Below are 22,080 nucleotides of genomic sequence, written 5' to 3' on the forward strand. Positions count from 1 at the left end.
CTAATGACAGGGCAATAGATTGAAATAGGTATTTGTTATGAGAATATCAGGAAGTACAATACTGTAAAGTACTGTAAAACTTAAAATAATTTAGACAAAAAAAGTCATACATGTAGACATTAATACATCAATAATTATCTTAGTAAAACAATTTTTAAATTGTTACTGGCCAGATCATGTCTTAAAAAGAGGATATAGATTTGTACAATAAAACAAATTTATACATACATACAACATGTTATAAAAGAATGTTAAATTTTTGACTAAAAAATACTGGTTTTATAAATGTAACAAAACAATGGCTAAAATAAGACATTTTCAACTATTGTAGTAATGTATACAATACAACATTATGTTAATTATAATTATTTTGTAAAAGTTTATTCCTATTTAATATTTGAACATTATATAGCATATGAACATTAGTTATTCCTTGAATCTGATTAAAAACATTGAGGGTTGAGATTTGCTGCAACTGATTCCAGACCATTCTCCAAAGGACACTATGCAGAAAGAAAAAAAACATCATCTGTCATGGAAAAAAATGCCAGAAAGAAAATAAATAAAAAAAAAAAACAACAATCCACAATTTTAGAACAGCATCATTCAGTTTCCAGTTTAATTTATTTTCAGTTTCTAGTGATTATTTTTTGAAATTCTGAAGTTGTGATTTTTTGGCATGGCAACTAAGATATTGGTTAGTGATAATGTAAGAATTTTTTAAAAATAATAATATTGTCAAAAGCATTACTCACAAACTTATAATCAGATGTATCAACGAATAGATACAAATGTGTCATTCTGGTTGAAATGAGTCCTTAAAATTTGTTAATATTGTAGTGAAAGTAGTTGTTTATGCAGTTTGCAACGTAACATTTATGTCAACTGTTAGACATGGAAATATGTCAATTCTAACAACTCATTATATATAAAATTTCAAAGTGAAGCAACACATTTTTAATATAAAAACTTAAATAAAGTTCTTATTTCAGACCATTGCGATCTATAGAGCAGATGATGAAAAGGTCTCATCTATTTCTAAATGATATATTGTTATAATCAAAGTTTAAAAAAAAAAGCTAAAAATTTTACATTGTTAAATTTTGATTTTCCTTTTCAGTTTTAGGCTGATTCTGTTGGCTGAAAACTGTAAACAGCAACTCCAAAGAGTACAACAAAGAATGCTATCACATACAGAGCATGAAACTGGAAAGAAAAAACAAAAAAATCTTGAAATAAATAACAAACAAATTGTCTAAAATAAGTAATCACTTTGATAACAATTATACTTTTACAAATAAAATCTTCCAAAATTGTATAGACAAAAAAAGCAGTAAATGTTTAAAAATTATAATTCCATATTAGAAATATTTGATATCATTTATCAGATTGTAATGTTGACATTTGGTTATGAAATTATAATTTGTTTATTTTGAAAAACTTTGTTGTTAATGATCCCTATTAGAATGGACATTCCAACTTTTGAATATATCATTTTTATATTCACATTTTTATAAATGAAATTGATGGATGGTTGCAACCCAGTTGAGCATTTTTAGATTTTATTTTGGGTTTGAAAGAAAAATCTAAATAAAATTCAGATTTTAAATTTCTATTAGAGAATGATTGAACTATAATTGAAATCAATATATATATATATATATATATATATATATATATATATATATATATATATATACTCACAGAATAACCAAAGATGAAAATGCCAATAATCAATGCATAAAAATCAGCAGTAAGGAGAGATAAGTTGGTCACAGTTGCACTTGTTTTTTGAATTACCCAGGACATACACGTGTATATCAGAAACAAGAAAAGGAAATATCCAAACCAAGGAAGAGCTGGAAAATAGAAGAATTGGAGTTTATTTTGAACTTAATAGCAGCTAGAAAAATATTTTTAAAAATACTTTTTAAAGACAAAACTTATATTGAGAAAAATTGCATCAATTATTTTGAAATAATCATAATTAATCATCTATTAATTTGCTAAAAGATCTGGAGTTCTAGACTATCAATAATAAATTTACACAATTGGGAATATTTTGATTAATGATGTTTTTGTTTAGCACAGCTTTCATGCTTATAGCATGCTCAGTGTGCTATGGTCCACACACATTTGTGGACCAGTTAGGGAGAGGAAGATGAGGGGGGTACCTGGGAAAAGGTTTCCGTGCTGCCTTTTCAAAACCTATTTAAAAATTAGGTCCACAAGTCTGAATCCAAACCTAAGGCGTCAAATCTCCACAATGGAGGGTTAATATGTTACCACTGAGCTATTCACATACTTATAAAAATAGAACGTTTTATAGTTATCTATTTTTAGTTTCAAATTTTTTTGTGAACAACCTGATTTTCTACTAAATGTTATCTTCCCTTAGCTTAGTACATTTTCTATATAAAACTAAATTAATTACAACTAATTGATTAACCATTTGTTGATTTTTTTATTGATTCATGTGTTGCTATTGACAATGAATAATCTTGAAAAGTTTCAACTTGATCTGAGAATGGAATGTGGGAGAAATAACATGTACAAGATTCCATCCGACAGATAGAGTGAGTTGATAAAAACTTTGCAAAAACATTTTTACAAAAAAAGGCTTGTGTATTTGGACTTTTTAAAAAATATTATTTACTTTTGTGTATTAAAAATGTTTGACACATTACAAGACAATCAACTTACCAACTTTATAAGAGACAAAATTTATATTGCTTAGTTCTTCACGCTCCAAAATAATTCTGCAACAGTTTACAAACAGAATATGAAGCATTCAAATCTTCCTTTTACAATATTTGTTATGTTATTCCAACAAAATAAAATAGTAAAATGGTAATGCTAAAAATCCTAAAATGTACTCACACCTGAATCCCTGAGACAACAGTACTAAACAATCCAACCATGCCAAGATACTCTGACTTATTATAATTCTTTACAACATATTCCTGAGCAACATTGTTAAAACCGTACAAAATAGCACCAATGATGACTAGACTATCTCCCAAAGCTATATCTGAACCTTAAAAAAAAATATAAAAAAATCAAGTAATTGTTACAAACTAGCCATTTAAAGAAATTTCTATTACATAAGCTTCAGTCAACAACTGAATAATGAAATTAGAAGAAAAAAAAAGAGTTCTTAATAATTTATACTACCTTCATCTTTATTTTTGCCAGTAATTACATCTGCAGCCACTAGAGCTCCCAAACCTACTACAGAGATAGTCACCCCCAAGTAGTGACACCATCTATAGAGAGTGTGGAGCCACAGTCTAGATAAAAGTAAAACAGCAGCGATGCTGAAGCAGTCTAAAATCTAAAACATTTAATGGAATTAAATGTACATATTTTTAAACTCAAGCATTTACAAAGTTTTCACTAGATTTAGATAAACTGACTTCAGAATAAAAGTAAAAAAACAACAACAAAAAACATGCATGTAAAAAAAACTCATCAAGGGATAAAATATTTTGCAAGTTATTTTCATTGCTGTTTCAGTCTTCCCATTATGAGCATTTTGCTCCACCTACAAAACTATGTTAACCTTCTGCCAGCAAAGGTTAATTCTGAGATAGCAAGTTGACAGCCCAATGTACAATCCCCACATCTCTATGAGGTGGCAACAAGATATTGGTCTTCACTGCCCACAGGTTGCAACAAGATATTGGTCTTCACTGCCCACAGGTTGCAACAAGATATTGGTCTTCACTGCCCACAGGTTGCAACAAGATATTGGTCTTCACTTCCCACAGGTTGCAACATTGCAGTGTTCAGGCCATCTATGATGACTGGTGTTGATCCCATAGAGTCAAGTCTCAGCAAATGAGTCTATGAAGTTGTGTAGGTTCAATGGATGTATATAAGAAACTTATTCATTAATTCTGAGTTTGTGCATAGTTAAGTCTTGTAATTCACAAGCACCTCCCCCTAACTTCTGTATCTAACTTTTAGTTGGTTAAAAGTTGTTCTTATTATGGAACCAACATAAATTCTTATCAAAATCTGAAGAAAATAGTTCAAATTAAAATTTACTGAGATATTTTGACATCCTATGTGTGGGTTCACTTGGATCGGATAATTTAAATAGATATGTTATTATGTTAAGATTGGGGTGTGTATGTTTTTTATCAAAATGAAATACAAATTGAACAATTTAAAGTGATGTATACAAAGTGCCATTGGCATATCAGACAGAGTAGATCAAGTTACTTGTTTCTATAGCTAATTGGTAACATAAAAGTCAATGGCATTCCAATAACCAACCTTCAGTATTATCTACAGCAATTTTCAAGAGCTTAGTGACGCAAGTATAGACAAAAAATATATATATATGTATATATATATATATATATATATATATATATATATATATATATATATATATATATATATATATATATATATATATATATATATATATATATATATATATATATATATATATATATAAAGTCATTATTCTCACAACTACAAGTCTTACCTGCACACTAGTTACTGACGTATAACTGTAGGCTTTCACAACCATAAAATTAGCTTCAACCTCTATGATTCCAATTAAAAGGTACTTGAATATTTCAGTGGACTTGAGAAGTTTAAGTAAATTTCTTTCCGTTTGATTGAAGGCTAGCTGTGTTGTGAAGACCAAGCCCAGTGCATAATAGACAAGAAAACTCTGAGCTAATAAAGGTTAAATGAAATAATGATAACTTTGTTAAATTTAGAATACAAAAATAAATAGCTATTGTTTTATCTACTTTTATTACAATTTTTCTGAATCTTGTAAAAGAATTTCAGCTTTATTTTAAGCACAATTTTAAAAAAAATGTTCTGCATTTATTATTTGATAAAATGACTTACAAGTGTACTTTAAAAAAAAATTTTTTTTTACAATTGTTAAAATAAAAATTATCACACTTCTTCAGTATAAATAGCACATATTAAAACATAATAAAAAAAAAAAAAAAAAAAATTTAAATAGGAAAGTAAAAAACAAATATAGTGCAAATGAGTGAAAATCTAAAATGTTGAGAAAATTTGGGGTCTGTAACTATGGTAAGAAAGCAATATTACAATATTAGTGAAAAGAGCATGTATAATTGTCCAATATTTCCAGTTAGGGCCAATAATATTAGTCTTATGTTTCAATAGTGTTGAAAAGTTTTTATTTCGATAATTGATTCTGTCCTATATTCTAAATCCAAGAATGAGCAAAGATGTGACTAATGAAAGCTAGATGTGTCTCATGTTATTAGACATTATGTTGCATTGATGTGAGTTGTATACAGGGGACATAACAAGAGATGATAAGATGATAGATGTGATAGATGATAAGATGATAGATGATGATAAGATGATAGATGTGACTAATGAAAGCTGAAGAATTATGTTGCATTGATGTGAGTTGTATACATCGGAACATAACAAGAGATGATAAAATGATAGATGTGACTAATGAAAGCTAAATGTGTCTCATGTTATTAGCTGAAGAATTATGTTGCATTGATGTGAGTTGTATACATGGGAACATAACAAGAGATGATAAAATGATAGATGTGACTAATGAAAGCTAAATGTGTCTCATGTTATTAGCTGAAGAATTATGTTGCATTGATGTGAGTTGTATACATGGGAACATAACAAGAGATGATAAAATGATAGATGTGATAGATGTGACTAATGAAAGCTAAATGTGTCTCATGTTATTAGCTGAAGAATTATGTTGCATTGATGTGAGTTGTATACATGGGAACATAACAAGAGATGATAAAATGATAGATGTGATAGATGTGACTAATGAAAGCTAAATGTGTCTCATGTTATTAGCTGAAGAATTATGTTGCATTGATGTGAGTTGTATACAGGGGACATAACAAGAGATGATAAGATTAAAAATAGTAAACAAGACAATAGTGAAGAGGAAGTATGGTTTATTCTTAATAACAGTTGGAGTGTCTAAGTCCTATGTCAATATCTTGAAGCTAACTCCACAAAGTCTTATTCCCATATGCCTTTTTATTATCATTGCTATCCTAACCTAGTCTAATAGTGTTATGCCACAGTCTTTATTTAAATCATTGTTTCTCAATTCCGGCACGCATTACTTACTTTAGTTATATTCTAAACAACAGCATTTGCGGCAATAGAAATGATTTTTAGAATGCTTTACTTAAATTTACCTGATGGTACATTGACACCTTCATTTTGTAAGAGGCCAGAGAATACACCAGTACCACATAACAATATTGATACAAACTGACCTAGAAACAGAGACTCTAGAAATTGTCTGAAAAATTTTTTTACAATTAAATATTAATAATGTGTCTATCTGAAGTTTGTTATCTTTTTATTTTCAAATAGAAGGAATAAAACTTGGTTGAAGTATTTTTTTGTATTAGTTAGAGGTCTCAATTTTTAGCACATTTGTTTTGTTTGTTTACTTTTTAAACATCAACACCCAACTAAAAATTATATTAAAACATGTTTTTAAAATGTTTTACATGTTTCTGAAGTTCCTTCAGAGTTGGAGATAATCTACTTCTTATTATAAAAAAAATATATATATTGTTCCCTTTAATCTAAAACCAACTGGGATCTGGGCAGCGGTCATTGTACAATTAAGTAAATATTGATAGGTACTTTTATTATAAAGCCATCTAGAACTAGCTCTAGACATAATCCATAAATAAACTTTAAGCAACTTTAAATTTAATAAACAACTCAATTATCATTTCACTTCTGCTGACTATGCCACATTTTTTTTTTTACTCAGATTTATAGCCAAATTGAAATGTTTTTCATTTTTACTTGAAAAATTATAATGGTCAAACTAGAGTTTTCGCAGTGTGGCCAACAAACTAAAATAATTCTTTTCTCAGTGATATACATAAACTGTTAAATTTCTAGGAAAATTGTTAGAGCCGTTTCTGAGGTCAGCATCCATGCTGATTCCTAGTTCCATGAAGTTCTGACTTGAATAGAGGTATTTTAAAAATGAGAATTGAAAAAAAGATCCAGTAATTTTATACTTCATTTTATATTTAATGTCAAGGCCAGAAAGTGTACTGAAGTTGTGTATATTTACCATACCTTAATTAGCAATGTGTCCAATAATTAGGCCAAACTGTAAAATATTGTTACAAATGAACAGTGATAGGTAGAGGTCAACGTATGACCCCGGCGAGATGACACAGCAGCGAGTGTTCTCTGGAATCTACATGTACAAACCAAGACAGGATGTGACGTGTCCTCACGTGTTGTTCCAGGGGACGAACAGATCTAAGTAGGGGGACAGTTATTAATGAACAGTGACAGAAAAAGGTCAGTACGTGTGACCTCGGCTTGATGACACTGCAGCAGGTGTTCTCTGGAATCTACATGTAAAAATAAAGACAGGATGTGACGTTTCCTCACTTGTTGTTCCAGATGATACTAGCAGTGTTTGTACAACTTTGGAGGAGCGATTAGGGACTCTATATAAGCCAGAAAGTTAATGTGAAAGTCAGTCATGAGTGAGCCATTACAGTCGATACAGACGATGTAAGACGTGTGCGGCTCTAGTGGAAGTGAAATGTGTACGATTCAATGCAAGTTAACTAGAGTAGAGTTAACTGGAGTGGACTTGAGCCGTTACAGTCGATACAGTCGATGTAAGACGTGTGCGGCTCTGATTCGGTAGACTTGAGTACGACTTGGTTCAGCTTTGGGAGACCTGGAGCGACACTGGGAAGTGTGTCGTTGGTCTGTTCTGTGGAATACGGCTCGATGCAAGTTGAGAAGAGATGAATTGCAACAAAGTGAAGAGATGAATTGCAACGAAGTATAGCTAACTGTAAACTGACAATACTGTACAGTCTTCTACGCTACATGTTACAGTGACGAATTGTTAGAGTTAATAGTCATTAAAGTTATATGAAGCTGAAAGTTTAGTCGTCAAGTTCTTTACAGTGTTTTTATTTGTGTGCCTACTAGTACATTTAGCCAGAAGATTCAGAAATATGTAACAATATCAAAGATGATACATCAAGCTTGAGAGTTATACCAATCCCATTGGACTTATTAAGCTAGATATAGAATGGTTTGAATTCTAGCTTGCAACTCATTATAATCCTGATTTATCTCTCATTATAATCCTGATTTATCTCTCAGCTCGTGTTCAAAAAGCCTAAACCTTAAACAAGATTTTGACCTGAGCTCCTCTATTTTTATCTCTGTATGCACATTGTATCAATTAAATTGGCAGTTACATTTAAAATGCTTGAAAGTAACATACAAAACATACCATCAACAATCTTGTGTGTTGGTGAATGTTTAGCGCACATTTATTTATTTCAAGCATTATCTTTTATAATAATTCTTACTATTCAGTAATAAGTATTTTTTTAAAAGCAAAACCAGGGACAAAAAATAAAATAAAAAATGTACCTGGAGCATAATAACTTCAAAAGTGCTTGTACTCTTTGACCTTTCTTAGTTACATCTTGTTTGTTTGATAACTCTAAGACCACATTAAATTTGTTATCACAGGTCAACAGAGTTTCTTCATCTGTGAAATGCTCAGTCATGTCCAGCAGAGCAGATAATTTCAAGTCTCTTCTTCAAAATAACATATCTGTCAAATCATGCTTAGCAAATGAAAAAATCTGAAATGAATTTTGAACAAGTTCACAATACTTTAAAAAAAAAAAGATTTAACTTTATGTCACTCTCACTCATATAGTAAATCTCAGATCAAGTTGAAATTTTGTACAATTATTTCTTGTACCTGACAAAAAAAAAAAAAAAGAATCAATTTTAAAAAATGTAACCAATTAGTTAATTAACTATTGATAATTAATTATTCTGTGTGGTATTAAACAAGGGAAAGAAATTGCACTTGACAGATGTTTAAAAAAAAAGTTCCCCTTTCAGACCTAGTGATTTATGGGGCAGATGATGTAGCCTACTAAAGGTCATCTGTTTCTGTGGCCCAGGTTAACAAGCCAAGGGTGTCATGTGGTCAGCTAAAAGCATCAAATTGCGCTAAACAAAAACAATTCAGTTGGTAAAAGTAGATCTAGAGATAGATGATTAGATCTATTTGTAATTTAAATTTCAATTTGGGTAATAGTTTAGATACGCAGATACCTTTGCCGACCACCATGTTGTTTGTTAAGCATATTTATCTCCCTTACCTATATTGAACTTTCAATAACTTTTTTTAAAGAGAGTTTTTGTTCTTATGCTGTCAACTTATGTTTTTTTAAGTGTATTTAGTGAAATGAAGGTCTAAATAAAATGTTATTAATAAATTGATTAACTTGTTGTTTCTTCTTTTTTTTCTACTTATGAAATTATTAATTAAAAAATACATGTTAACAATTAGATCTATAATTAATATATTAACTCACCAAGCAAAGCGAAATAATGATAAAATAAAAAACAAATATGCATGAGTTAATGAAACACGCATCTAGATATACATGTTATGTTTAATTATTATTATTTTTTGAACAAAATTATGCATTATGACTTAGTGGTCTTTTTAGATGACAATAAATGATATAGATCTAGTACGGGAAACTTATTACTATAAGAAATAATACTTTTATGTTTATCTGTTGATGATTAAGACTACAGTTAGATCTATACATTTCTAACGAATTTTGAGCGCTCTCTATTTTCGTAAAATCACACCACGAAGAGAAAGAATTTTATGAAGCTGACACAGATCAGTGTCCCTTTCTCTTTTGCCGTGAGGTCTTCTGAGTGGGGTCCACTGTCTACCAGAGATTGTTTGGCGTGTGTTTTATGATCAGATAGGACTAATGTCTGTGTTTATAACTCTTACCACTACCTCTGGCTCCACCTCTCTTGGAGGGAGGATAGGTCGAGTGTAACTAGATCACGAACGTCTTTGTTAAACGTTACGTAGCACCTGTTAAACTATCATGTTTCACAATCTGAAATTTACTTTGCGTAGAGTGGGCAACAAAAGCCAATGTATAAAGAAACAAATAAGAAGCATATACACTACTATTTAGATAATTTATGCATCTTTACTTTCGAAGTTCATTAAAAAAAAAAACAACTCCTCACCTATTACACTAAATTTGTTTAAGATGTGTAGTTGTTGGGGGGGGGGGGGGGGGGGGTTAGCGACTCCACCTACCAACCCTTCTTTTCACATGGATCCACTAGCGCCCATGTATTACATTCCGTTACGGAGTCCAAAGCAAGTTTTTCTCTCCCGCCGTACCGTACAGGTGGCGATTGTCTCCGTTTATTCTTACGTACCTTTAAACCCTCGCTGCGCCGGCCGTCACACGCGATCTTTGTCTTTATGGCAGAACTAGGTGTGATGTAACATCACCTTCCCCTGCTCGGAGCTTCGCCGGCGCCGTGGTCATATTAGGTCATCTACTGCTAGGATCGCTGGTATGCTCATAAAGGGAGAAGGGCAAGGTACGGTGTTTTACTTGGTCAAAATGTATCCTTCTTCGCTTTCTTTGTCGGTTCGTTTCACCGACATGCAGTTCAACTGAGGTCTAGTCGGATGAGACTAAGACTGAAACGTGACCCAACATAAACGATGTCACGATCAAAACTCTCTTGGTTGTATCCTATAATGTCGGCCAGCTTCTACAGATAGTTATGTACGACAAAAACTCCCGTGGTTGGATCATATCGTGTCGGCCGGCAGTCTATAAGTAGTTACATCAAGAAGTAGTTACGTATGACAAATACACTCTGATTGTCATAGATTCTAGTCCCCCTCCCCTATTTGGTCCACAGAAGTAGTGACATAGTATTTTTATCTTGAAGCTCTTTCATCTCATTAAAGAGATTTGATAAAGCCTTTGATTTTCATCGCCCCATCCCTATTTGGAGCCATCACAAGGTTACTAACTGTGATGCCATTGTAACATTTCCCGAATCTGTTATAAAAGGAGTCCTATCATTACTTTCTCTACCTTGTTGTAGATATTGCTTGTTCTTATATTGTGCATTGTTTTTCATTCAATATGATTATAAGTTACCGTACATAATAAGAGAAGGATAAAGAACTTGTACTTATAGCTACCATATTTTTTTTTAACAGCAGCATATGGAGCTGATGAAAAAAGATACAACATGGGCCACAACTGCAGAAATGCTTGCAGCTGCTACACTACTGCAAAGAGACACCTATACATTCTCACCAAACCACAACTAAACAAAATACTCATGGCTATTATTAAAACCTTTATTTCATGATGCAAACACATACATACTATCTCACACAGACAACCATATATGCTGCAACATAACACTATTGCATACAAATGGTAATCACTTTAATGTGGTTGTACCACAAGAGGCCACATGTAACTGTTTTTTGCCAAATCCACAGCTTGGAGTATGATGCTTTAGCCTAAATTTTTAAGTGTTGATTAATATTTCATCTTACAATCTATTCAGATTAGATCTATTTGGCTATTTGATTTTTTTCTTGCATGCTTTTAATATCTTAAATAACATTTAATGTCTATTATTTTTATGTATTTAAAGTCAGGGTACTGGTATCTATTTATTTAATTACTTTTATTTTGCCAATAAAAGATATTTTGTTAGGCTTAGAGTTAGCCTATTTTTTTTATTTTTCTATAAATTTTTTTGTCTGTTGTTATTACTTTAACTACATGATTTTAATTTCGATTTTTAGATATTTTTCAAAGTACAAAAGATTGTTTGCATTTTAAATGAATTTTAATATTAGATCTAATAGCTGCTAGAAAGAAAGAAAGACAAAGCAGCAACAGAAAAAAGTTGGCAAGTAATTCAAGGGAGATAGTCTAGTACTAAGCCTTAAAACCAAAATGGCGTATTTCCAATGACAATATATATGGTAATTAGAAATAAAACTTAAAAATATATATTTTAAAAACTATTTATCTCCGAGGAAATCAAATTACATATTTGTAATCTGCATTTTTTTCTGCAAATTCTGAAAATATAACAGAAACCTAATTTAGCGTTTCTAGTGTCGTATACTAATACCTCAATTTGTAATCGCAAAAGATTTATTTATTATAATTATTTAAATTAATTATTGCTAGATAGATAAGTCATCATAAGTCTAGTCTAGTTCTAGATAAACTAGATTAAAATAATTTTAATAATAGATCTAGAATCACATGTAATACATGTAAGTAATCATAAACCTCGACCTTCTCTGGATTTTATAGATCTAGATATAGGGTCTAGGTCTATGTCTAAACTAGGACTAGATCTAGACTCTTAGATCTAGATTGTATACTATACTATATTATATTATTAAATAACCTAGCCCCTAGCCAAAGACTGGCAAAGAATCACACTACAGCTTAGGTCACATGACATAAACAAAAACAGTCTGTGACAGGAAGTTTCAAGAAAACGCAGAAGAGCTCATGTTAATGTTGCATTGATTATACAGTGTATATCGATTCAATAAATGTAGGCATTTTCATAACAATAATTCTCTCTACGACTGCCTTCAATTTATTTTATTGAAATAGTCTGGAAATGTGTGATCCAATTTTTGAATACCAGTTCAGACTCATCCTTATAGGGGATAGTACAGTTGGCAAATCTTCATTGCTTCGATACTTTACTGATGGGAAATTCGACGAATCTTGTGACCCAACTGTTGGTGTTGATTTCTATGCTCGTTTGATGGAAGTAAAGCCTGGTGTTCGTGTTAAACTTCAACTTTGGGACACTGCTGGTCAAGAAAGGTTTAGGTAAAAATCTTCTTATTTTTGCCTTATACATCATATTATCTAGCACAGCTTTCATGCTTATGAATGACTTATATATGTTAGTGTGCTATGGCCCGCCTATGGACTGTCACTATGACTATGTCTATGAGTATGACTACTATGACTTATGACTGCGTTTAATTAATCACTTTTAGTTTTGTGGATCAGTTGGGGAAGATTATAGATATAATATCTGTTTCTATATCAGACTGTTAATGAGGGTGTCATTTAGCCAACACAATGACCAACCACCTTTACTTTCCCAAACTATTGCTTCATTGGACCAATGAATTGGAGTTAGGTGGACCCAGGATCATCCTAAAAATCTCAAAGTTAAAATCCCAGTCTTCACTAAGATCAGAACCCTGGATCTACCAGTTTTGACACCAAGCCCTTTACCACTCAACCACCAAGTCCTTTACCACTCAACCACCAAGCCCCTCCATCTGAATATATATAAATATATAAATATATATACTATAAAAACATGATACAGAATTTATTTAATAAGGCATTTATATTGTTTATTTAATCAATTTAATGGTTAATCTCTTCTAAAGTGTGTTTAATATATTTCAATAACTGAAAAGAACTTTCTGTTTTGTCTCTTTTACACAGATCCATTACCAGATCATACTACCGCAACTCTGTGGGTGTTATGATTGTGTATGACATTTCTAAACGAAGTAGTTTTGAAAACCTAAAGACATGGTATGAAGAAGCCAGAGAACATATTGAACCACACAAAGCCATTTTTGTCATTCTGGGACACAAAGCTGACAATGAAGAAAAAAGGCAAGTCACTTTCAGAGAAGGGAAAAGATTTGCAGAAATGCATGGACTTAAATTTTTTGAAACCTCTGCAAAAAGTGGACAAAATGTAGAGGAATCATTTGCTTCTATCGCCAAAGACACATATCAGCATTTACTGGATGGTCATATCAAAATTGAAGAGGGCTGGGATGGAGTGAAAGCAGGATTTGCCAAGCCCAAAGAAACAGTGCAACTTGTGGAGGCTGAAACGGAGAGTCGTTGTTGTTAATGAATCCACTTATGTTTACTCTACGTCATCTTCTTTTGTGCAGTATTTTAGCCTAAACAATTTCTGATGCCCTTAATTGCAATACTGCTTGCTTCACTGTGTATGTCAAATACTTTGCTTTGAGTATACAACTTCAGTTCTAGCTACCTTTATTGTTGCATGTTTAACTTTAGAATACATCAAATTTTCCATGGCCCTGACTTGATCTACTGTTAGGGTAACCTAGTGCTCTAAGTGTATAAATTATCATAATCAGTGCTAGTATATAGCAAGTGTACTAATTTAACTCCCATGCCAAGGCCTGAAATTTGTTGGGCTTGTTGGATTAATGCTCTGCTGGCACTGTTCAAACGTTATGCATGTAACATTTGTATTGAATACACAAAATACTTCGAAAGATTGTGCAATTCAATGGATCACTCACTATATCTGTATATTAAATTAATTATGTGAATTTTGTGTAAATACTTTTTGAAAGTAACTGCACTGATGTGTGTCTTTTTTTTTTCTTTCACCATTTCATTTGTTCCCATTTATTTGTTTGAATACAGATTCTTACTATTTTAGTTTAACAAAAAAACTTACTATAGGGGTGCAGTAAAAGCACACACACATACATATATATATATATAGATGGCTGTGACTTTTTACTAATTTCTTTACACATCAAATGACCACTTTGTAGTTTGAAATTTAATATTAGACATCTTTCCTCTCTTTACAACTTATAAGTTTTAACATTTTGTTGGCTTAGTCCAATGTTGCTTGTTTTATTTTATTATGCGTTGAATTTTTGTTTTACTGCTAACTTGAGCCAGTAGACAAGTTTACTTTCACATTGTGCAATTGAGTTCTCCTTGCACCTTTGTTAAGTTGTCAACATTAGCTGTTTACCAGACATGTTCCAGGAGTAAATTTCTATTTGTTAGTACTAAATATTGTTTGTTTTTTCTACTTCTAAGTAAGTTTCTCCCACAAGTCTAAATAGAATGAGCTCAACAAATATTTATCTCTCAAGTGAATGTTTTAAACAATTCTCAACACTTAACTTCACTACTTAACTATTTGAAATTGTGGATGTGGCTTGGGACAGACTATCCTGATAGCTAAAGATAAAGTAAATGTTCTCCTTTCAGATTTATCAGGGCAGATGATATAAAGCTCATTAGTTTCTATGCCAATGGTTAACCAGGATACCATGTGGCCAGAACAATGACCACCTTTACTTCTCCAAGTTATCAGGCACCAATTAGAGTTGGGTGGACTCAGAGGTGCCTAAAAATGACAAAGTTCAAAATCCCAGTCTTCACCAGGATTTAAATTCAAGATCCCTTACTTTGGAAGTCAAACACTTTACCACAGAGGCGACCCCCCCCCCCCAAACTACTCATCTGACAAAGTTGTCAAAATGTAATCTATTCAGACAAGGAGGAGGGTAGAGAAACTGTACAATTTCTGACATCATTCACCAGTTATTGAAGCATATTCATTTATGACAAAATGTTCACATTATTGAATGTTTAAATGTATGTTACTATGACATCTAAGTCTAGTATGTTGTCATTTTTATTATTCCTGTGATATATACAATTTTATGTTGTTTTTGCTTTCTCTTGCTCGATGTATTTCTATTTCTATGAAACTTGACTATGTGAATAGTTGTTTAATTAGTCTGTCAACTATTCAATCTGATGTATGTCAGTTAAACAGCTATTGAACATATTTGACTACTGATCTTTGTATTGTAAACATTGGATGATTGAATACATTTTTGTTCTCTCTAGTCAGTATGTTGAGCCTGCTAAGTATCTGTTACATTGGCTTCATTTGAGTGAACTTTTATGAATACTCACTTTATATTTGCTAGTCTCTCCTGATATTGTCTTGTTTTGCTCTTTCTGGTGTTGTTGTTTTTGTTTCAGTTTTTTTAAAAGGACATCTCAGTGGCTGATATTTCTAGTTTTCATTTCTATTATTCAAAGCTTTTTGTGTGTAAATGTATTCATTGACTTGTTAACATCCAAACTTTTGGAATGAAGTTTTGGTTAGCTGGTGGCTTGGTTGCCATGTCTTGCACTCAAATGACAATTTTTTTGACATAAATAAATCCTCTGAAAAGTTAGGGGTACTCCCTCTGACCAAGCCTAGAACCATACCTGTGACTTCTTTCATCATTGATTTCTTCTCCCTAATGAAGGAGTGAATCACTCTCTTTCATTACTGACAATGTGCCCCTATAATAAATATCCTAGAATTAATAGTTCCCACAGTAGTGTATTTGTAAAAACATGTTAGTTTTTTTTTCAACTGGTCTAGTTGCCCTGGTAAGAGAATTTGAAAATCCACTTGCCTAACTATCATCTGAGAATGCATTGCTTATATACACCTAAGTTTTCCATTTTTAGGATAGTAAAAATTCTTGGCTAGGGAATGTCAGTACTTGGCTGACCAGGGACAGAACCTTACAAAATTAGCCCAGCAAAGTAATAAATATAAGTATTGACATTGTTTTTTTTTTCATTAGCTCCATTGTATTTGTGACCTGCAGAGAAATAAATATTGATGTTGGTTATTTCCATTGGCTAAATTTTATTTTGTTCTCAACTTTGATGGAAATTTTAAATTTTGAACTTTTTTATTCTGGCTTGTTTATGGCCAACTTATCTACTACACATAGTTTTGTTTACATCCAACTTATTTACTACACATTGTTTTGTTTATATCCAACCTATCTAATACACATTGTTTTGTTTTTATCCAACTTTTTCTATTACACATAGTAATGCAATGCAAACAAGACAAATTCTATTGAATCTTTATGCTTACAAAATGATGCATTTTTAAATGTGCTTCTCTTGATTCTATAGTTTACAAGCATATTTGTTACATATTTACACTAATATCACTGAGTAAAACATATCTGCCAGATTTTTTAAAAACAATTTTATAGAAATGAACTTATTCTCTTTAAATATTTAAAAATAATTTCATGTACAGCATTTTACAAAATCAGAAACTTAATTTAATTATTATTAGTGTTTATAATAATGAAATATTTCAATTTTTTTAAATTCTTGAGTGATTTTGATTTTAAAACTTGTAAGTTAACTTTTATATCAAAATGATTTGATTGTTGTCACATTAAAAGTCCATTAATTAAAATATTTATTCAGTTGTCAGGGTTTGTTTTTTTAAGTGCTATCCCTTATAAAATGTATCTGATTTTAATTAAGATTAATGTTCATTGTCTGACTTGATCTGTGAAATATTGACAAAGAAACTTGAAACATTTCCTTCTATATTTTTTCTATTAAAATTTGAAACTTAATATGTTTTACACATTTAATATTTTTAATTTTTAACATTTTAACCTTAATGTAATGCAGATTTTATTTTATATATATACTGTATCATAAAATGGGCCTGAAATGTAAGACTTTTAAACTGTAAAGCTTTTTATTGTTTACTTGCTTGCTGGAAGCTTGAAAAAAACAACTTCCTACTAATTATTATACATTAGTTCAAATAGATGCTACAATAAATACGTTACACACAAAACAAGACTTTGGGAAGACATCTTCTGTTGTAGTTTCTTTTTATCTAATATTACAAAACAATTCTTGTTGTACTAATCTAAAATGTAAATTGTATGAAAACTTAGTAAGTTGCCTCTGACTCCTCAAATGGGTTGATATTATAACCTTTTTTTTTTTTTTTTTTCTTTGTAAAAACTATACTGTATTCTGTATATTGAGATTCCATGTAAAAATCATTAATTGTCCATTTGATCTTGTCTTCACAACAAGAAACATAATTAAAACATGTTAATTGCATGTACTTGATCCTCCCCGGAGTGCAATTTATGGTTTAAATCCCACAACACATAAAGCTACTATTATCATAATGCAGATACTTCCAAAAAACAAATTGAAATAAAATTAAAGCAAAAACTAGTTCAAGCTGACCTTTTTTTTTTTTTAGTACATATTTTATACACTTGTCCTTTGTGTGACATTCATGATTTAGCCAAAAGTTGTCTTATCATAGTTTTTTTATTACTGGTATATTGAAAGTGGAGAGTAATGAGTGGATATAATAACCTGGTCACTGCTTTTTAAAAAATGCTAATGTCAAAAGCTTAAAAGATTTGAATAGTCCTTTTTCCAAATTTGATCAGGAAGTTGTGGAGTTTTAACAATTATACTTTTCTGTTGGCTTGCATGTAATTTTGATGGTTGGACTTTTGACTGGTGGACTTGAGATTAAGTAGCATCATTTGCATAAAAAAATAATGTTCTTTTTAAGAGTTGTTTGGGCCAGGTGTCAATGATGTTATTGGCTAATCAGACTTATCCATTCACACGTGTACATTTTCTTAATTGATCATATCTCTAAAAAAAAGAACAAAAAAAAAACTTACCATTTTTATGAAGCTTGAATGTTTGTAGGCTCCAATGATAACATTTCTATTCTATAAATATATAATATAAAAGACAATTAACATACTCTCTCACACTTGAAAACTTATTCACTTGTGAAGAAACTGTCTTTGGGAAATCGCTGCTAACTCCATGCAATAGGAAGCAATCAGATGTACTGCTAGGCTTTCTTGAACATAGTGTTCAAAATAATCCAATGTTAATTTGTGGACTTACACTAGGAATGAAGATTGCAGTGACCATGAAGCAAAACATGTATTTTTACTTTGGAGCTTTTCATTTTTATATGTTTTCAATTAGAACATTTTACAATTTTATGAAAGTCAATGTATGACTTTTATTCTGTAATTACTTATTTCAAGACATTGAATTTAAAACTAAGGAAATGACAAAGGAGTAAAAAAAACAACTTTATTGAGCTATTCTGGGATGTTTGAATGACATAGATCTAGTTGCATCAAAGAACAATCTTGTATTGCTTCATAATTTTTATTTATTATCAGAGAAACATTACCTTTTATTATGAAGTAAAAGCACAAATTATACAAGGTAATATATAGGGCATTGGTCTTGTAAAATTTAGTTGCATAGTTTCTAACAGAAAAAACAAACTGTTTCCATTTTTTTGTTTAGACATCTAACATCAGCTAGAACAATGCCCTAATAGTTTATTGAAAGTAAAGCAAGTCATCTTTTTGGATGGAAATTATAATATGCTATTGTAGGTGTTGGTACTTATTTTTAAATTTTAGAATGAAGGGAGGTAAGTCATAAAGACTTTATTTAAACAAAGATGAAATTGCCGGTAAATATTATATCTAGGATGTAACTTCTGTGTCTGTGTATTTTTACTTTCCTTTAAATTGTAATAGTTAGTTGGTTCCAGTTTAAATTTTCCAGTTCTAGATGTGTTTCAGTTCAGTCAAGTCATGCATAGTTTTAAAATTTTCAATTGAGTTTTTGTCTGATTGTTTACTGGTGTCAGAATACAATTACTATTGGACTAGGTGTTCTGGTTTACTGATGTGTTCTATTTAGAGCTATCCTTGTTTACCATGTTGATGTCATTAAAAAAACAATTTTGTTTACAAATAAGTATCTGTTGTTGTGTTACTAATTAGATGTGTCAATAGTTCACAGAGTGACATTCAAGAACAAAAATGACACATTTTAACTCTTGTTGTTAATGGTTGGTCATTGGTTTACTGCTCCTAATAGGTAGTACAACTAAGCAGATGTAGGCGTATTCAATTCTTAGTAAAATAAAGTTGAGATGTATTCCTTACATGTTGGAGGGGGGGAACACCCTAAGTGTTTGGTCATTGTGTAAGTCAGTTAAGACCCTCAATAGCCTTAGATCATAGATATACTTAATGTAAATAAAAGTCGCTTGACATCTAGACACACGAGGGCAATTAGTGTACGTATTGATAAGAAAGGAGGCACAGTGGCTGAGCAGTAAAGGGTCACGGGTTTGAATCCTGGGATTTTTAATTTTGGGATCTTTGGGCACCTTTGACTCCACCCAGCTTTAAATGGGTACCTGACATTAGTTGGGGACAAGTAAAAGCGATTGATCGTTGTGCTGGCCACATGACACCCTCGTTAACCACAGAAACAGATGACCTTTACATCATCTGCCCTATAGACCACATGGTCTCAATGGGAAACTTTACTTTTCTTTATTTTAATTGATAAGAAACATACATGTATTATATCATTTTATTTGTCTCAAGCAATCAGTTTAAAGAAAACGACTAAGTTTCAGCTTGTAACTAGCCTAAACATTTAGTTCTTTAACCATGGAACAATCATTTAATACTTCCAATTAACAATGACTTCATTAAACTACTGCACTGAAAATCAGAAGAGAATGAGATGCTACATATAGTTCCATTCTTTAAGATGTGTTCCTTCATTACAAAAATACTGATAAAGAAGTAAAGTAAAAGATATATGTATCTCTGAGAGAGAAATGTAGGCTATGAGTGTGTGTATAGACCTTAGAACCTTCAAAGAATTGTTCAAAGCAAGGATAAAAAGCTTAGTTGACCTAAATCTTTGCTAAAGTGAGCTCAGTAAATATAGGCCTATGTTTCTGATCAAAAGACATTTGCTTTTTTTTTTGACGGATGGGGTTTGTGGTATCTAGATTAGAGATGGGAATAGAAACCAACTTTTAAAGTTCCGGTTCGGTCAGATTTAAGTGCCGGGGGGGGGAGAGTGGAACTTTGTGACTGATTTTTGCTTTGATTTTGTTTATTTTTGGTAAGAGCTTAAAATCCTCTTCCATGGTGTTCTGCGGTTTAAACCCCCAACTTCTATAAAACAACAACAAAATACTGTAAACGACAATCGCCAAATTCCAAGAGCATAGCCAAGGGGGATTTTGAGTTTTAAAAAAAAACCTATGAATTTATTTTTTTACGATAAAACCCCCTCTTCAATGTAAGACTAAAGCATACATCAGTCACCAGATTCTAAGAGCGTAGCCAAGAGAGGTTTTTGTGTTAAAACCCCATCCAGATGGTTGTGAGTTTAACCGCCCTCCAGGGGGGTTTGAAGCTGCAAACCACCTCTTCAATATAAAAAAAGCAAACTGCACACTCAAAATTCTCTTACATAAGGGCTTTAAGCTTAAAACCCATCCATTGGTTTTGAGTTTAAAATCTCCCTGCAGATAATTTTGAGGTTGAAAACACCCTCATCAATATTATTTTAAAGCAAACTACAGTCACCGAATTCCAAGAGCGTAGCCAAGAGAGGTTACACATTTCTACCCAGTCGCTGGGCTCCATTAATAAAGTGCACTGAATAGCATGGAAGTCATTTGCCGAAATTTTAAAAAAGATTAAATGCGGCTCAACAAAGATGGCTAAGACGAATTTTAGGAGTCAGTTATAGAGATCGAGTCTCAATCAAGGAAATCCTATGCCCAACTGATAGTCGACTACTTAGTGAGGTTGTGACAGAGTGTCGCATGAGGTTTGCGGGACGTTCGCCGACAAAATAAATTATGCATACTTAGAACTGCGATGACATGGAAGTCATTACTAGAAAAGCGCAAACAGGGACGTCCTCGTATAACTTGGCGCCACACTTTCATGGAGGACCTCAGAGCAGAAAGAGTCCATTAGCAATTTAAAAAAAAAATATTGGTAGGCTAAGTTTTGCATCAGGTCAACAGTGTTCATCTAGCGCTACAGACTTGATACAGGTATTATTTCATTTTGGCACCGCACTATAAGATGTATATAATCTACTACAAGTATTAGTTCAACAGTTTAATTCACTGCATGTAATACATATTGTAATGCAAAGTAGTGTGAAGCATAGACATAAAGCTATAAGTGAATACTATATATAGAGACTATGATATATACATTCTCTTTCTATAAGAAAATCGGAATTAACAATTACAATTTGATATTCACGTTCTATGACGCCATTTCCCTCATTTGCGTCATCATATTTTTAAGAATAAAAACAAACATTACGTCACAAACAAACCTTTGAGCCCTAAATAGTAGGAATTACAACACAAAGATCGGGGAATTCATGGAAGGGAGGAAAGAGGGACAATTATGAATGTAAATGAAATGTTGATAAAAGCTCTGTTTAGAATTTAGGCAATTCCATATAGGAAAAATAATATAGATTTATAGCATGTTCCTTTTAAAAAAAAGTTATTTGTAAGCATTACTTGGGTAGTGGAGTGATGAGAAATGAGTCAAACAAGCCCAACAGCCCGCCTGGTGTGTTCTCTTATTCATTAAAACATGACCTGGACAGAAACAATAATCTCGGGTAAACATAAGGCTAA

General features: G+C 31.6%; 2 protein-coding genes across 5 annotated transcripts; one reads left to right on the plus strand and one right to left on the minus strand.

Moving 5' to 3' along the window:
• Positions 1 to 150: 150 nt before the first annotated feature.
• On the minus strand, positions 151 to 12,401 carry LOC106057611 (solute carrier family 35 member F2-like). 4 transcript variants are annotated; one of them, XM_013214879.2, is made up of 10 exons: positions 12,319 to 12,401; positions 8,440 to 8,657; positions 6,195 to 6,301; positions 4,499 to 4,695; positions 3,175 to 3,334; positions 2,881 to 3,037; positions 2,704 to 2,759; positions 1,705 to 1,859; positions 1,093 to 1,206; positions 151 to 503 (listed from the first exon to the last, which is right to left on the minus strand). In XM_013214879.2, exons 2-9 carry the CDS (start codon positions 8,577 to 8,579, stop codon positions 1,123 to 1,125), a joined length of 1,056 nt encoding a protein of 351 aa, XP_013070333.1. In that variant the 5' UTR covers positions 8,580 to 8,657; positions 12,319 to 12,401; the 3' UTR covers positions 151 to 503; positions 1,093 to 1,122. The 4 variants fall into 4 exon arrangements, with proteins under 4 accessions (XP_013070333.1, XP_013070335.1, XP_013070334.1 ...); XM_013214881.2 differs by lacking the exon at positions 12,319 to 12,401 and adding an exon at positions 12,204 to 12,293; XM_013214880.2 differs by lacking the exon at positions 12,319 to 12,401 and adding an exon at positions 12,180 to 12,275.
• LOC106057612 (ras-related protein Rab-39B-like) lies at positions 12,381 to 19,352 on the plus strand. The gene is made up of 2 exons (XM_013214882.2): positions 12,381 to 12,758; positions 13,395 to 19,352. The coding sequence occupies exons 1-2, from the start codon at positions 12,541 to 12,543 to the stop codon at positions 13,816 to 13,818; spliced, it is 642 nt and encodes a 213-aa protein (XP_013070336.1). The 5' UTR covers positions 12,381 to 12,540; the 3' UTR covers positions 13,819 to 19,352.
• Positions 19,353 to 22,080: the final 2,728 nt, after the last annotated feature.

The sequence above is a fragment of the Biomphalaria glabrata genome, chromosome 6 (assembly GCF_947242115.1).
Source record: "Biomphalaria glabrata chromosome 6, xgBioGlab47.1, whole genome shotgun sequence".
In the NCBI taxonomy this organism is placed as follows: Eukaryota; Metazoa; Mollusca; class Gastropoda; family Planorbidae; genus Biomphalaria; species Biomphalaria glabrata.

Coding starts and splice junctions, on each gene's coding strand:
- LOC106057611 (XM_013214879.2), bottom strand. CDS start 8,579: ATGACTGAGCATTTCACAGATGAAGAAACTCTGTTGACCTGTGATAAC. Junction 6,302..8,439: donor TTGAAGTTATTATGCTCCAG/GTACATTTTTTA, acceptor AAAATTTTTCAG/ACAATTTCTAGAGTCTCTGT. Junction 2,760..2,880: donor GTTGTCTCAGGGATTCAGGT/GTGAGTACATTT, acceptor AAACTGTTGCAG/AATTATTTTGGAGCGTGAAG.
- LOC106057612 (XM_013214882.2), top strand. CDS start 12,541: ATGTGTGATCCAATTTTTGAATACCAGTTCAGACTCATCCTTATAGGG. Junction 12,759..13,394: donor GCTGGTCAAGAAAGGTTTAG/GTAAAAATCTTC, acceptor TCTTTTACACAG/ATCCATTACCAGATCATACT.